A 16,531-nucleotide genomic window follows, 5' to 3' on the forward strand; every position below is an offset into this window, starting at 1 on the left:
TGTACATAAACTCTTCAAATTCAAAATTTGATTGCAGCAAATTGTTTCTCATGCACCTACATAGGTACATTACAACTGGCATTTTATGCGCAACAGTTCACAACCCTCTAGCAGCAGAGGGCTGCAAATACAGTACAACCCCACTTTTATGTTCCTGGAATTATTGATTCCGTGCATTTTACAGCATTTTTTATCACTCCCATCAAATTTCCTATGTTCACAATGTTAAGTCACACCCAATTTTGTGTTAATGTATCTATAATTTTCCCACAATTTACACATTACAAAAAATGTTTGTGGTGACAAAAACTCACGCAAAATGGCGTTGGCATGGCATTGACTGTCAAGAAGTGTTCACAAACGTTACATGGTTAAGTTTCTTGATACCAGGTTGTTCTACTGAGCAAATCTGAAACGGTAAACTGGTAAAAGTCTGAACAATCCATGCTGTATCTCCTGCCACTGCCAAGCTCTACTTGGCGTGGTGGCTGATAGAAATAACTAGGGTTCATTCAAATCATGACCAATCATAACGATGAACAAACTGTCTCTACTGCACGTGCACAGCTTTGTGGTGTGATCGTCAGGAGCTCTTGACACTAATGTTGAACCATATTTGGTGTGTTTCAACACCTGGCCACTTGTAGCGCTAGTTGACACCTTTGCACACTTTACGTTCCTCAAATGTTTTTGCTTTAAACACAACGCCATATTTTTTCATGCTTAACAAGATGTGTTTCGAGAATTTATTCTTGTTGTCAAGTGCTATATTTACGTGAGTATTTGTGTGATGTTTCACAAACAAACAAGGTGAGTGATAGTGTGCGTATGTGTGGTTTCCTATATGACTGGGGAGACACAGGACCTGATGACCTCAAAAAGATAACTGCAATGCAAGAGATGCAGAACAACACATATGCAAACACTACACAAAATACTTATGTAAATATTTGTACTTGGCAATGAGAATAAATTCTCGAAACATGTAATGGTAAGCATGAAAAAATTCATTACTCGTGCAGTATTTTATCTAAATAATGAATGACAGCTACCATCTTTCCAAAAACATTAATTATGATGTATGAAATTAAGTCAAACATTTCTACTTCCCTGATAGTTACCAGTTCCAGTTACACTTATTTAAGTCCCTGATGCTTATTCTGTACATATATCGTACATAAAGTGCGAAAATCCAGGGAGGAGGGGGGTCGGTCCTATCGGTACTGTTACCACTTGAAAAATTTCCCAATTTTACACCTTTTTTTGCATTTTACACCATTTTTTAAAAGTCGCTTAAAAAGTGTAAAAGTGGAGTTTCACTATATGTAGATATGAAGAATAAAGATGTAAAATATTAATAACATTTGTTTTAATTAAAAAGCTTCAAGAATTTTCACATGAAAAATTTGGAGGCATTACTTTTTAACATTCCCTCGTATATACCTTATTTTGTGTTTTTCATATTTTTGCATGCGTATTACAAAATTTGTTGTTTAATTGATGCACCACATTTAAGAGCTCTCAAAAACACAGCTCTTTTGTACGAACAGATTGTTCAAAAGTATTGGGAAATGTCACGTCTTCACTTAAAACTATTAGTGGAATATAGTTTGCTTGACATCACATCTGTACTCACAGTTCGTTACTCTGGAAATTAACTGTTATTGTCAGATTGCATACAATTCTCACTGGCGAAAAGAAGCCTACTAGTATCAAACATAGGCCTGAATTTGAGGAAGAAATTTCTGAGAAAGTATGTTGGGAGTACAGTATTGTACTGTAGTGCAACATGGATTGTGGGAAAAGTGGAATAGAATAGAATCAAAGCATTTGAGATGTGCTGCTACAGGAGAATGTTGAAAACTAGGTGGACTGATAACGTAGGGAATGAGGTACTTCTTTGGGTAATTGGCAAGGAAAGAAATTTATGAAAATCGCTGACAAGAAGAATTGACAGGATGATAGAACATCTGTTAAAGATATCAGGGAAGAACGTCCATTGTGGTAGAGGGAGTTGTGCAGAGATTGAAATACATCCAGCAAGTAATTGAGAATGTTAGCTGCAGTTGCTACTCTGAGATAAAAACATTGTCACAGGAGAGGAATTTGTGGTGAGTCGCATCAAACCAGTCTGAAGCTCGGGACTCTGTTTTTGTGTTGACTGAATAAGTTGAAAACCAATTTCAGCATTCAATAATTATTAGTTTCCAATATTAGTAAATTGCCACTTACAGATTTACATCATCTTTACACAGAAACGGGGAAAAAACCCCAAATATTTGTGACATTTCATAAAGCTGCTTTCACATTATTACTAAAAACCTCATATTTTGCTTTATTTTTCACTTCAGCATTTACAAGAAATTTTTCTGCCTCTACTGAATTGAACTGGGGAGAAAAAAATTATGGCAGAACTTGGCTAAAAGAAGGGATGGGTTGATAGGACACAACATACTGGAATATCAAAGAATTGTCAGTTTGGTAATGGAGGGAAGTGTGGGGGGAAAAACTGCAGAGGGAGACAAAGGTTTGAGTGCTGTAAGCAGGTTCAAATTTATGTAGGTTTGCAGCAGTTATACAGAGCTGAAGATGCTTCACGGGATATTTTATTTTGGAGAGCTGCATCACATCAATCTTCGGACTAAGGAGTACAATATGTAAAGCATCTCTTCAAGATGATGTTTTCTCCTACAGCTGTGAATGTGATATTTTCAAGCCACATCACAAAAGAGGTGTTAAAACAAGGGTGGCCAAGATTTCAGCTCACGGGGTGCATGGCCATGAGGGCCAAAGCACTCAACCTTGCTGGATATTTCCCACACCACCATGCTACGGTGTGTGTGTGCGTGCGTGCGTGCGTGAGGAGAGGGAAGAGGGAAAATTTGTGAACACACTGTGTTTAAATGGCAGTGGATTCACACTGCAAACAACTTTGTTTTATTGTTCACATTTCTCAACAATATAGAGCAGAAACAAACCAAATTTTTGGCATTATTTAATTATTTTTGGCAATCTGAAGATGTAATGTAATTTTTATCTTGTACAAACTGTTGGCATACATACAGACACACAGAAATTCACAGTGTTTCTCACTCAATTTGCCATGTATTCACAACTTATTTAGTTTTGTAATCAAGAAAGATCATTCAAACAAGTATGTTGATCGGAGTACTTGAGCACTTTTCCAACCTCATTAAGGAGACTAAGAAACCCTACCTTAGGAAAGCAATGTAGACATCCTGGGCAGATTTAACGCAAAAATAATTGTCATTAAAACTGTAATTATATTGCAGGTCAGTCCCTTACATCTGCACATGCACAGGGGCGCTGTCAACGGAAACAGCAAACAGTCTCAAATACAGATGCGAGATTGGCAGTGTCCTCAAAACCTTTAGAAAACTATCCTTGTAATTGATTCAAGGCCACAGTGAAGTCTTCAAAACTCGTGTTTCTTTAACATCATGTGAATGAGGAATGGGACTGTCTTTGTTGGAAAGTGTTCCTTCTGCAATGCAATTTTCTTTTTAAATGCATTCTTAGCAAAGCAGAAAGAAGTTACAATGCAATGTCTTACTTTGGGCAGTGTGCAGTCAAATCTACTTAAAATCTGAAGTTCACACACCATTCCAGATATTCTTATTTTAATTCTTGCACTCTTTATTTCCTTGATAAATTCAGCAATAGTGGGTTTTAAATTTAAAAAAATCTCAGGCATGCACCTTGACTTAACCAACATACTTTGTTGTAATATATGAAGTCGGCATAGTCTTCTTTCAGTTCCATTGAATACTTGCAACTGACAATTGAATAATGCATGCGACTTCAGAAATTTTTCTATTTGTACCACCAATTTTTTCACATGCTCCATGTCTGCAAATTTAGCTTCTTGACATACAGAACAACCTGTCCCATCTGTCGATCATTGTAATTTTTGTCTCTTTCATTGTCAACTAAATCTTTAATTTCTTTCTGCGTGGTATTGTAATGTCGTTTCATGACAGATATGCAGTACCGGTCGCTTATACGGATTGAGAATTGTCATCTCTCTCATTTCTGTCATTTCCATTCATGTCAAAGGATTGTTACAAGAGATTGCTAGATTGCCCCTTTTTGTGCACACAGCCACCGGACCTGTGAACATCCTTCATACCATAAACAAATATCAAAGGGTGAACAGCACTGACACCGTAGTTCTGCGGAACTCAGAGAGTTGTGCCAACCAAAAAATGGTGCACCTGGCCTGCACGTGCTGCATGCTTGAAGTTTGGCATGCCTTTGCCAGTTCTGTGTTGAAACAATGGTAAAAACATTCAAATTCATCCCATTGCATTCTGCGTTCAATACATTTTGTAAATGCCACATATGATCGCAATTGTAAACATTTATGTATTCAAGCTGATGGTAGCAGCCAGAATCCATGTTTGACAATAGGCTGCTTTTGAATATGTATGTGGGCACTTGTCGACAGAAGGAAGGAGGGATAGGCACACAGTTCTTTGATTTGATACGTAATGGTAGTCCAAGAATTGCACCGACGCAGAGGCTGAAAATAAATGAAGGAAAAGATAATGGGGATGAAAAATGGTAACAGTTGTGAGAATACTGACTGAAATAAAAGTAACGACGACATATTAATGATAAATTTAAATACCACAGAATAGTCAGTGTTAGTGGTTATATATAAAGGCATGATGATGTACCTCAGAGCTGCATGTGGGTCTTTTGTTGTGTCTTATACACATTATTGATATTTGCAACATCATAATGTGTACACTTTGTGCTTTTTGCATGTAATACATGTGTAGCAGTAGGAAATAAAATTGGTTTCCCTTACCAAAAAACAGGTGATGGAAATTTGTGAGAATAGTAACAACCAGTCCAAGGCAAATGACTTGTCAGATCCGTACTAGGTTCAGTGCATGCATTTCAGTCCTTTCCTTAGAACAACAGAACATGTTACTATAGTGCACTTAAACTAACAAATAGATGAAGTTGATAATGTTTCGGTTTTAGGAATACAACCTGAATTGAATTCCCGCACCCTAGAACTAATGAAGCATCTTAGTTCAACTGCATTTTTACTAAGTGATTGCTGTTGTAGGTGGGTTAAAAATAAACAAATCAGTTTATCCTATTACCATTCATTTTTGGGTCTTATGATGTGTGTGTTTTCTTTTCTTTTTAACTTGATGCAAAGAGAACAATGACATTATGGAATCATGTAATGAAAGTGGTATTTGATGTTTCCTGGATTGTGCAGAAACCTCTTGCAAGAGCTTGATATTCTGACAGTTACTCCACAATTCATACCTTCATTAACATTCATATGGGGATGGAAATTTCTGCTATAATATTTATTTGCAGTCATTAACACCCTTTGTACAAAGCATAGGTGTAACACTGGAACAAAAAACATTTACAAAAAGATTAGTACACAATTGCTTCAGATAAAATGTCACATTTGTATTCAATAACCTGCCAGAAAATATTAAAAATTTTGTTGTTTAATATAGTGGAGTATAACAGGAAATGAAAGAACTTTTTTGTAGACACCTATTTCTGCTATTTACCTAAAAGCTTTAAAGATTTTAAAATGTCTTGGTGAAAGGGTCTGGGGTGCAGACAGGTCCACCTATAATAGTTTTACAAAGTGTGTGTCCAGTTCTGGATAGGCTACAGGTGTAGCATTTGTTGTTCAGCTCGAACTTTGTACTTAAAAATTTTGCTGGATGCAGAAGACAATGGGGATGTCACACTGACAACATGGTCTTCTTGGCTAAGCCTTATTCCTAACGTCTGTGCCAAAGATACAGAGTGCTGACAATGGCTCCTGACAAGCAAAGATAGCCCGAGAGACTCCGGCGTCTTCTAGTAGAGTGACTGTTTCGCAACTAGCCACATGTCACAATACTTTTGGCAATACCATTACAGATCCTGGTGAAACAGTTCATCATAAAGAATTATTTAGTAGATATCAAGATTTCCCCCCCCCCCCCCCCCCCCCCCCAACAGTGGAGCAAAACATCTTGAGTTGTCAAAGATAAATTTTAAATTAATTTCTTACGAGTAGATTAAATCAAACAATGAATAATCTGGGATGAAATAACAATATTAAATAGGATAGATTGCTTCTCATCACATAAGTGTTGAGTAGCATACAGGCACATTTAAAAGTAGACTGTTGGATTTTATAAGCAGCTGGACAAAGCTCATCAGATGAAGCACGCGCCCACACACACACACACACACACACACACACACACACACACTTGCCTGTACACGTGCCTCATACCTTATAATTTCCAACAACCTGCTGCTCAACGCCTCCTCTATGTGGTGAGTTGCAATCTATTCTAATTCATGTTGTTATTTTTCTTACAAGTAGAATAGAGCAAATTTTATCTGTCTGTGTATATTACATTGGATATTAAACAAGCATCACAGTGGCTTACATACTCTTTCGGGCTAAGGGCTCAACATTACCTCGGTGATTTTTCAATGCTCCAAGGATTCAGGTGCCATTAAAAGTTAGTTTTAAGTGCTGAGTAGCATACAATTGTCATAATTTTCGAGTGGATTAGGTTTCCCTGCTTAATGACTTTCCCCATTGGTGCTGGCTTACAGTGTACATTAAGTAAACAGAGAATTGTGGAATACTTAATCCTGGGATATGTCTGTCTGCCCACTCAGACAAAAAAGTATTATTTTAACTCGCCATTCATGTTGTATACTGCTTCCCAATAATTCATGAAGAGTTTCCAAGAAGTGCTACATGTAAAGCCGCAATATTTTAACCAAATGTAGTTTGAAAGCTAGCAAGTGGATATTAAATGGCATGGTTAGAGACAGTATCAGTGCAAATGGAGTACTGCATTGTCCAACTACTGCTTGTAGGCTGCAGTAAGCATTTACAAAAACCACTATTACAAGAAAACTGTGATGACTACAGAAATTCTGAAATTAGATTTAAATTGACTGGAGAATTATGTTCCCAATGTGATTCATGTGTCCTGTATTGATTTACTGTGCACCACATCTCCAGAGATTGCCTGGCTTAAAATGGCCCATTAGTTCAGTCAGTAGAATCACATGTTTTGGACCAAACTATGAACATTAGATTAAAAGCAATGTTTCTGAAGTGTGCAAAATTCTCTGAGGTTGTAATATTCTTCTGAGCAGCGCAGGTATGCTGCCCCGAGTGCCAAGTAATGAATGACTTGCTTCTAATGTTTCAAAAAATGGTTCTCAGGGATAAACTGTAAATGATCTGGTATTGAAATCTATTGTTAGCCACGTCTCGATACGAATATGCACTGCCTGGAGCTAGTGAAAAGAACTATGTTCTCAGCTGTGTAATAACATGACTAGAAGGTTGCAGAGAAAGCTGCATGGTTTACTCAAAGGAAATGAAAAGGTTGTAGAGAAGAACACATCAGAAAAAATAATTTAACTGAATTACATCATATTTAAATGTCCTACTGGTTGCTGGGAAATAGAGTTTAATATATATCAGCTAGTATATGGGTGTGGTAAACCTTAAAACAATCTTGTAACTGTAAAGCAACACCGCACTTTTTACACTGACATGCATTTTCACTTCTTTTCTTCCTGAGTAGCATGTAACACATCTTTTTGTTTCATTCTTTTTCTTCTCAGTTGTAGGTATGGGCATTGGGAGATGAGCCCATAGTTTTGCCGAAGTCTCATAGTAGTGGCACTCTTTGATTGTCACCTGTGAATAGAGTACTCAGGTAACTGTGGACACACTAAAAGTTGCTGTAAATCCTCATCGCCATGACAAACTATTATCTTCACCATATTGGTTGTTTATAAAACCAACATTAATGTGACACATGGACCCTGTGCTTAGTTCTGTAGAACACATTTAATAGCCATCTGTTACCTAGAAACCGAACTCCATGCTTTTATATAGTGAAACTCACATTTGTGAGATGAGCTCGGCAGTCAATTTAAATGCCATAGCAACATCATCTGACTGCAGCTCGCCATTTTATGGAAATTGTGTTAGTGAATTTGGGAGTAAAATTCCCCATACAGTGTCATAGACGAGTCTCAGTAAGCTTTACTTGCACGTGAAATTGACGGTCTAACGAAAACATGTTCTTGTTATTGAAAGAAGTTGTTGTACTGTAGAGAAGCAACATGAAATGAAAAAAATAGTAGAAGTCAAGTGGATTTAAAAAAGTTTCACGCCCAATGACATCATGAGAAAAATGAGCATGTCGTAATTATAAACATTTACGATCTGGTACGCTAAATCTGTTAGCATGCCTTAGCTTTGTAGTTATATTCTGATATGATCCAAAATTACAGCTGCATTTAAATGCAAAATAGTTGCAATGAATGAGGCATCCAAGCCGAGCATAAAAGTACAATCGCCGCCAAGTAAAATTTGAACCACTGGGAACTGTTGAGGGCTCTAGCAAAGCTTGGACGCATCATTGCTCGTTTACAAACAACTAGCTACAGCTGTGAATGTGCAGAATATCTTTTGAGGAAGTTGTCAGTAAGTGGCAGCAGATAGCAATGTGCATTGCTTGTTAATCTTCTTTTCCTTGACTTTTTCAGGTGAGTGTTCATAAATGTCCATAAAGTATCCCATCTCCATTGCATGAAGGCTTACAAGGTCGTTTTCAATACTGTGCACCTAGTGACTATAATAGGAAGATATTCTGCAGCCGAAATTGCTTGGTATTTTTGTTTTATTTCACAATGACCGGTTTCGACAACTCTTTCTGTCGTCAGCGGATTTCTGGAAATTCTTATTAACATGCATGCATGCCACCAATACTATGAGAACAATTTCCAGTTATAGGAAATGACACCGTATTGGCTTGTTAGACACATAAAAAAGAAAATATAAAATATCCTTTGCAGCAACTGTATGCCCAGGTGTGGATGTAAACATATTGAAAGTGCAGTTGTGATTCAAGCACATTGCAGTTTGAGTTTTTTATATGACATGCTTGGGCCACTTCGTTTTCAACAGAAAACATGAAAATTATATTTGTGACTTATCGGCTTATGGTTAGAATACTTCTACGGAATCTGAAACGTCAAGCTTTCAAACAATGGAAAATCCAGGATGGAATGTAACAATTGTGAGTGTGGTTTCAGTTCTCTGAGACTGCAGACGTATGCAAGTTGTGTGTGTGTGTGTGTGTGTGTGTGTGTGTGTGTGTGTGTGTGTTGCTGACAAAGGCCTTAATGGCTGAAAGCTATAATAGTGTGAATATTTTTGCTGTGCCTATCGCGACTCAGCATCTCCGCTATATTGTAAATGTCAAACTTTCTAAGCCGACCTATTCTCAGATTAAAACCACGTGAAGTAATGTGATGGAAACGTTGTCCCCACAGATGCAGCAGCAAGGAAGGTCTGTCATACCCTGTGTATGATATAACCATTCATTTTAAGGACTCCAATTCCCAGTCAAGGATTCATTGGCAATAACAATAAACAAAGCTAGAAGTCAGAGAGGTGGATGGATGGAAGTGGGGGGGGGGGGGGGGGGGGATATGGAGAAGGGGAAGGAAGAGGTGGAGTGAGTGAGAGAGAGGGAAGGAGGTGGAGAGAGGTAGTGGTAGGAGGAGATGCACAGGGAGAGGATTAGGATATATTTCCAGTTCCCATACTTATTTAGCAATTGTGAAGGCTTGCCCGGTTCACTAATATTGTGTGTTAACATTTGGGAGTTTCAAATACATTTGATAATGGTCTAATATAAAGGCCGAAGCCAGTCATGTGGACTTAATAAAGTTCTAATGAAGCAACTGGAGTGGCTTTTCATTAATTAAAAAAATAAATGTACTGCAAAGAAAGGCAACAAATAAATTTCATTCATGTTAATCCTAGTTTCGAGCTATCCTTTGCAGTGGTTGCTGATGATTCTGAAGACTGTCATTCCTACAATTTACTGCAACCAGTATGTCACTTTGTGCACTCTTTTTCCTATGTCTATCAAAAGACTGAGAGGGAGGAGGAAAACTAAGGTAACAACTAAGAGATAGTTAAATCATCATGGCCAGAATCAACTGCCATCCAGGACATTAATAATGTAAATGAATGTTAGCTTGACAGAATCACATTTATTCTTCAGTTAATTACTTTGTAGGCCTCACTGGGCTGGAGAATACTGTTGTGAAATGTAAACAGTTTCATAACCCACCTGGCACACGTAAAGTCCTTATCAGTGGGTAGACCTGTGTATGCCTTCAAGATTAATTTTTGGTGTATGGATTTATCGTATTTTCAGAAAGAACAATACAAGGTTTAAAGCGGATAAGACAGAAATGGTGGTATTCGTCTATGACACATCTCTGCACACCAGTCACCCTCACTGCAGCACTATAAACATAAATATGCCTTGTTGATATTGCAATCGCTCTATCATAATCGTAAATATTTCGTAGTGTGCCACAGTGGACAGCTTCCTCACCGAATTGCTGTCCAATGCTTCCTTGATATAATGATCACTTAAAAGGTTCTCAGATGTTGCATCAGGTGGTGTCATGAAATACGCAAAATATTTCACTGAGACAGCTTCTCCTTCAGGTGTGGCTGTGGAGATAAGGAGCTGCCTTATTAAAATATTATGCAGGTTCCACAATGCTTGAGAACCTTTCATGTTTGCTTTCTGTTATGTTTTACATGGTACTGGTTTACCTCACAATGTTTCATTTTATTGCACTGGTGAAAGGGCTGTGTGTAAACAACCTACACATTTTGTGGCTATTGGCTAAAATTTTGAGTAGCATAGCTGAGGTTCTACCATCAAGGGTTTATAAGAAAACTGTAACTTTTGACGACAAGAAAAACCACTCATTTAATTTCAGTCCCTAGAATCCTCTTGGCTTTGTGTTGTCATCCATCCCAACTTTTAAGTAAATTTGGATGGCACTGAATTGATCGTGTATTGTGATGGAGTAAATCTACTATGGAAGCAGGCAGTATCATTGAATTATAGTCTACATCAGTCTGCAGAAAGTTGGGGAATGAACCAAGTATAAAATGCTGCAATCATTGTTAAGGTTCTCCAGGTTGGCATGACAATTACAGTTTTATTCATATAGGCAGTTTGCATAAGTACAGTAGTAGCAATAATGTAATTGACAGTTTAAGTTATGAACACCTTCGTGGAATTTGAAAAAGTAGCTGTCAGCCTTCACTTCCTGTCTTCATGAGAGAAGAATAATTTATGTTTTCAATCTCTGAAAGTGAACTTTGAATTGTCCTGCAGGTGCCTATTGTACTGTTCAAGGTGTAATAAAATATCAAGCTAGGTGGCACAGTGTTTAAAACACTTATCATGTGTTCAGGAGGAGAGGGGTTCAGATCCTTGCCCATCCATCCAGATTAAGGTTCCATGGTTTTCCTAAGTTGCTGAAGAGAAATGCTTTGAAGGTTCCCTCAAAAAGGCCTGTTTTACCCTTGCCCAATCTGAGCATGTTTTCAATGTTCTGCAGGGCAATAATCTGTAAATAATGTAATAAGTGTCATTAAAACATTATCTCTGTCCATAATACTTGTTACTTCCCATTACAGTTTATAAATGAGTGACATACCGTATTAGCCACATCTTACAATATTGAAACGTGCATAAGTTTACCTTAATTAAAGACTAATCATTAGCACTATTGGTTCCTGTTTTAGATTGAGGACAGAGCTTCATACCATTGCAAGGCAACAAATATGTTTGGTACCATCATGTCTGAAAGTGTGCAGCTGTCTTTTGGTTTTATTGGTGAATTTAACCTCAAACGCTCACCAGAAACTGGAAATCAGAATTGGGGCAAAACTGTTTTTTGTGATCCTCCACAATTTTTTCCTGGTAAGTATGATTTATGATTCTTCTTTACAAATTCCTATTTATATACTACGTCACATCTGTTTAAGTTGCTGTTATGCCAGTAATTTAATCAAAATATTATTTTTGGCAGAATAATATAATATTTTTAATAACAACAGCTGAGATGTGAACAACTTGCACATCCCTTATTTCTAATGTTCACTATTAATCCTCGAGAGGGTGCACCATTTTTCCTAACATGAGCGGACACCCAGCGTACTTTGTACATATGTAAAGAATAGCTGACTTTAAGTTATCAAGGTAAACATGTATCAGCAAAAGCACGGTTTAATCTTATTTTGATTAAACAAGGACAAAATAAACTTACATATTATGAGCTAAAGCACTGTTTAATTAAAAAATAATGAAATATGAGCTAAAGCACTGTTTAATTAAAAAATAATGAAATAAACTTCCATTATATCATTCTGTTGCCACAGACAGGTGTTCCCTCACAGTAATGACCCACTTAAAGCGTTAAACAGCGCAGTTGCATCACATCCCAGCCAACTTCTTATTTGATTCCTAATTATCTTGTCTACAACTGCCTCATTGTGAGATTGTGCTGCTAGTTCATAATCTGGCTCATTTCCTTATACGGACCATTAATTTTTTTTTCTCATATAGCTTGCTGTTTATTTTATATTACTGCTGCGCACACTTGGATATATGATAATATGATTTATCAGTGTGTTAGATGAAGCAATAAAATAAGGAAGGAATAGGTATGGGCTCACAGTTGCGAAACAACAATGGAACTGTGCAAAACAATTTTATTTTTGTTTGTTTCAAAAGCGATGCTGAACGGTCCTAGTGAAATGAAGTGCTGTTGTCAGTTCTCCTCATGCCAACCAATGAAAAGCAATCTCTCAGATCCGCGCATGCGCCGCCACAGCGGCACGAACTCGAAGCGGCTAGCAGCCGACACGAGCACGCCATTCTTCACAGTACCAAAAAGTGTGGTTTGAGTACGTAATACTGTTAAAATTTCGCTAACCATGGACTTCCATAAAAGCAGGATAATGTAGAATATTGACTGTGTTCTGGAAACTGTCATAATTGTCACATTATGTCATTTTATTCTCATTCACATCGACGTCTTGTTTTGGATTTTATGTTTCAGAATATGAGTTAGGAATGGAGTGTAGTACCACATTGTACAAATAAACCTATAGAAACACCCAAAAAATTCATCAAATTTTCTGTTTTCCATTGTTCCTTAGTTGCTTCAAAGTTCATAGAGGTTTGTCCCATCTATGCAACTAATAGGAGGCAGTTTGTTTACTGCCATATGCGTTTTGCTTCCTTTATTCGTGATGATGCTTCACAAACAAAAGAAGCGAAATGCGTATGGGAATAAACTGCCTTCAATTAGTTGCATAGAAGGAACACATCTCCACAAACTCAAAAAATTGTTTAAGGGAGTGTCAAAGAATAAGGAGATCCATAGAATGGGGTTGTAGCTCGCTCCTAGAGATCAAAATGATGAAGTAGCCTACTTCCCTATGTGATACATCAACAATTTGGTTCATAAAAACAAAATTTAAAAAATCGCCTTTTCGAGAGCATGTGGCGAGCGCAGTTACAGAAGTTCGTTGTAGTTTATAACATGCATCCGATGAATCGAAATGTTTCATATATGGTGGTATAGTCTGAAAATATTGTCATGGGAACGTTTCATCTCTGTCAACTGTTGTTAAGGATTCGATCGCAGATAAATACTTGTGACAAGATAGAGTATGAAGGTGATTACTGCTAGTTTCATTCGCAGTAATTCACGTTGTGCTCTTAGTTTCCTGTCTGATCGCACTCTCAGAAATCGCTATGTATTCCAAAAAAAATGGTGAATTATTTGTGACAGGAAGTCGTATAAATGTCACTGTCAGTTATTTCATGCACAGTAATTTCATCTTTCATTTCTTAAACATATGGAAGTCACGAAATCGAAGATACTCGTTACTGAAAAAGCATGCTCTTACGTGTAAATTACAATGAATATTTCAGAAAAATGCTGAACTTTGACAATTAACGAAATCTCAAAATGTGTTGCAAACACAAAGAGGAAAAAAAAATGTTCGCATACAGCAGTATACGAACCCATGCCCTTTGCCATGGCATTTTGTTACCTTACCAACTTCGCTACTACAACTCGCATGCTGTCGGCACTTTATTGTATGTAATTCCATGCGAGAGAGAAGCAGGCTGACTTTGTTGCCAAATGATGCCGGAGTAACCTATAAATGCATGAAATTTTGAAAGGTTTCCTCTATCAGACTTCACAAAATTTCTTTGCATGGTTATTTAACAGTTTTAAACGTGTATTGATAATTAATAAGTAAACCATTTGTGGAAAAGAGTATGCAAAGTCACTGGTAATTTCAGCCAACACTCATGTAATGTACATAAGCAGAGCAACTGTCTTGATATTTAATGATCTTTAAGCTCTTAATTGCATAAAAATAACAGTTATTTTGAGCGATTATTGACCAAAAACTTTTTTTAAAAAAATCATTCACAGTAACAACGTAGCCTAACCATATTTCTAACAAAGGAAAATATTCTATTATGAACTCACTTTCCAACCAGACGCGTCCTGTGGTGATTCTTTATTCTTTAGTAACACAGTCACTAAATCGAAAACTAAAACCACTCAATATGTTTAAAATAACAAATTATAGGTGTAAATAAATCACAGCTAACTGAACGACAGGGCTGTACTGAAAACAAAAACCTTTTTGTACAGTTGTCGAAAAATCGGCAGGAGGACCATTTGGTAACAGGTCTCAGAAGCTTACTGAATAGGAAATTTGGATAAAGGACTGAAAATGACGTCAATACTGAGACTAACCTACTGCACCGATCGGTATGAATGATATAGATTGGGGCCACTGTTCAGATTCTTCCAGTCCTTAATCCTCGCCAACATAGTCCTGCGAAACTGTGTAAATCAGACCCACACCTCTTTGTAATATCTCCTCTCCTTCTGTAAAATTCTTATGCTGTGCAATCCCAAATCCGTGGATCCCATCTGACACATTAAAACTCTTGCCTTCCGGGAACTAGAGCAGTATGCACAATGCCACCTCAAAAAAACCTCTCCAATCTGTTCACTTCCTACTCCTACCTTGGACTACCTCTAGCCACCTCCTGTACTCCAGCCTCTAAACCTCCTCCACAGCCCCTCTTGACTGACAAACCCTGCCTTGCAAATCTACTACATTTACCCCACCCTCAAAAACTCCCTCCCACCACCATACAGAAACCACAACCTAAATGGACCCAAAACAGTCATGAACCCTTCCTTCAGAAGTCTTAGTCCCACAGAAGTACCATCCCTTTCCAAAGGTGTTACATTTTGCCCCACTCCCAAGTTCAATCATGCTGAAGTTGTTAAAGACCGTCTCTCCTTCTCCTGGTCCCTACAGTGGAAACATGTTTTCACCACCAACACTACCCGCCAGACTCAACCAAAGACCAATGCGTGACTCAGTTCACTCTTCCATCCAACCATGATCTCCCTAACTGCTCCCAGATCATCTGCTGTTAACTTTCCAGAATTTCTTAACCTCGAACTGTGCTTCACCACCATTCCCCAAATTCCCTCAACACACAAGTTAACCTTACATCCACAGAAAGAACCACAATCCACCACTTAAAAACTGATACTGAACTTATAATCTTACCTGCTGACAAAGGTTGCACTACTGTTGTTTTGAACTGCAAGAATTACCTGGCAAAACGACTCTGACAGCTGGCAGATTTGTCCACATACAAACTCTGCCACAATGACCCCATTCCAGAAATCCAGCAGGATCTTGAATCCCCCACCCTTTCCACTCCCTGCACTCCTACCTTCTACATGCTTCCTAAAGTCTCTAAACCAAACGACCCAGGACACCCCATTGTAGCTGGTTACTGTGGCTCTACTGAGAGAAACTCTGCTCTCACAGACCAACACGCTACCCACAACCTACCGTAAGATACCAACTGTTTCCTCCACCAACTCTCCCGCTGTTCCTGTCCCTTTACCACTCAGTGCCCTGCTCGTCTCTAATGATGGCACCTCCCTTTACACTAATATCCCATTATTGAACACTAACTTTCCCAGTGCCCGAAAGATTCCAGACCTACAACCTCCTTCCTGGTCACCATGACCAATAATATCCTCACCCACAATTACTGCTCCTTTGGAGGCATCATCTACAAAAAAATCCAGGATATGGCAATGGGCACCTGCATGGCACAATCCTATGCCAACCTGTTCATAGACAATTTAGAGGAATCATTCCTAACCACCCAGAATCCCAAACCCCTCATGTGGTTTGGATTCACTGACGACACAGTTGTGACCTGGATTGAGGGCGAGGTCATGCTATCCACATTCCTCCAGAACCTCATCACCTTCTCCGCCATTTGCTTCACCTGGTCCTTCTCAACACAATGATCCACATTTCTTGATGTTGACCTCTATCTCAAAGATGGTTACGTCACTACCTCCATCAGTATCAAACTTACCAATCACCAGCAATACCTTCACTTCCACAGCTGCCACCCATTTCATACCAAGAAGCCCCTTCCATACATGCTAGCCACCCATGGCCATCGCATCTTTAGTGATGAGCAGTCCCTCTCGAAATATACCAAGGGTCTCCCTGAGACCTTGA

At 38.2% G+C, this 16,531-nt stretch overlaps 1 protein-coding gene across 3 annotated transcripts in view; it reads left to right on the plus strand.

Annotated features, from left to right (window-relative positions):
• The window catches only part of LOC126470616 (contactin), a 155,573-nt gene that overhangs the window by 26,829 nt on the left and 112,213 nt on the right, over window positions 1-16,531 (plus strand). For all 3 annotated transcript variants that reach the window (XM_050098573.1, XM_050098571.1, XM_050098572.1), the window contains exon 6: window positions 11,672-11,849. In XM_050098573.1, coding sequence (XP_049954530.1) covers window positions 11,672-11,849 — 178 coding nt within the window. The remainder of the gene's footprint in view (window positions 1-11,671; window positions 11,850-16,531) is intronic.

This window comes from Schistocerca serialis, chromosome 3 (genome assembly GCF_023864345.2).
Source record: "Schistocerca serialis cubense isolate TAMUIC-IGC-003099 chromosome 3, iqSchSeri2.2, whole genome shotgun sequence".
Lineage (NCBI taxonomy): Eukaryota > Metazoa > Arthropoda > Insecta > Orthoptera > Acrididae > Schistocerca > Schistocerca serialis.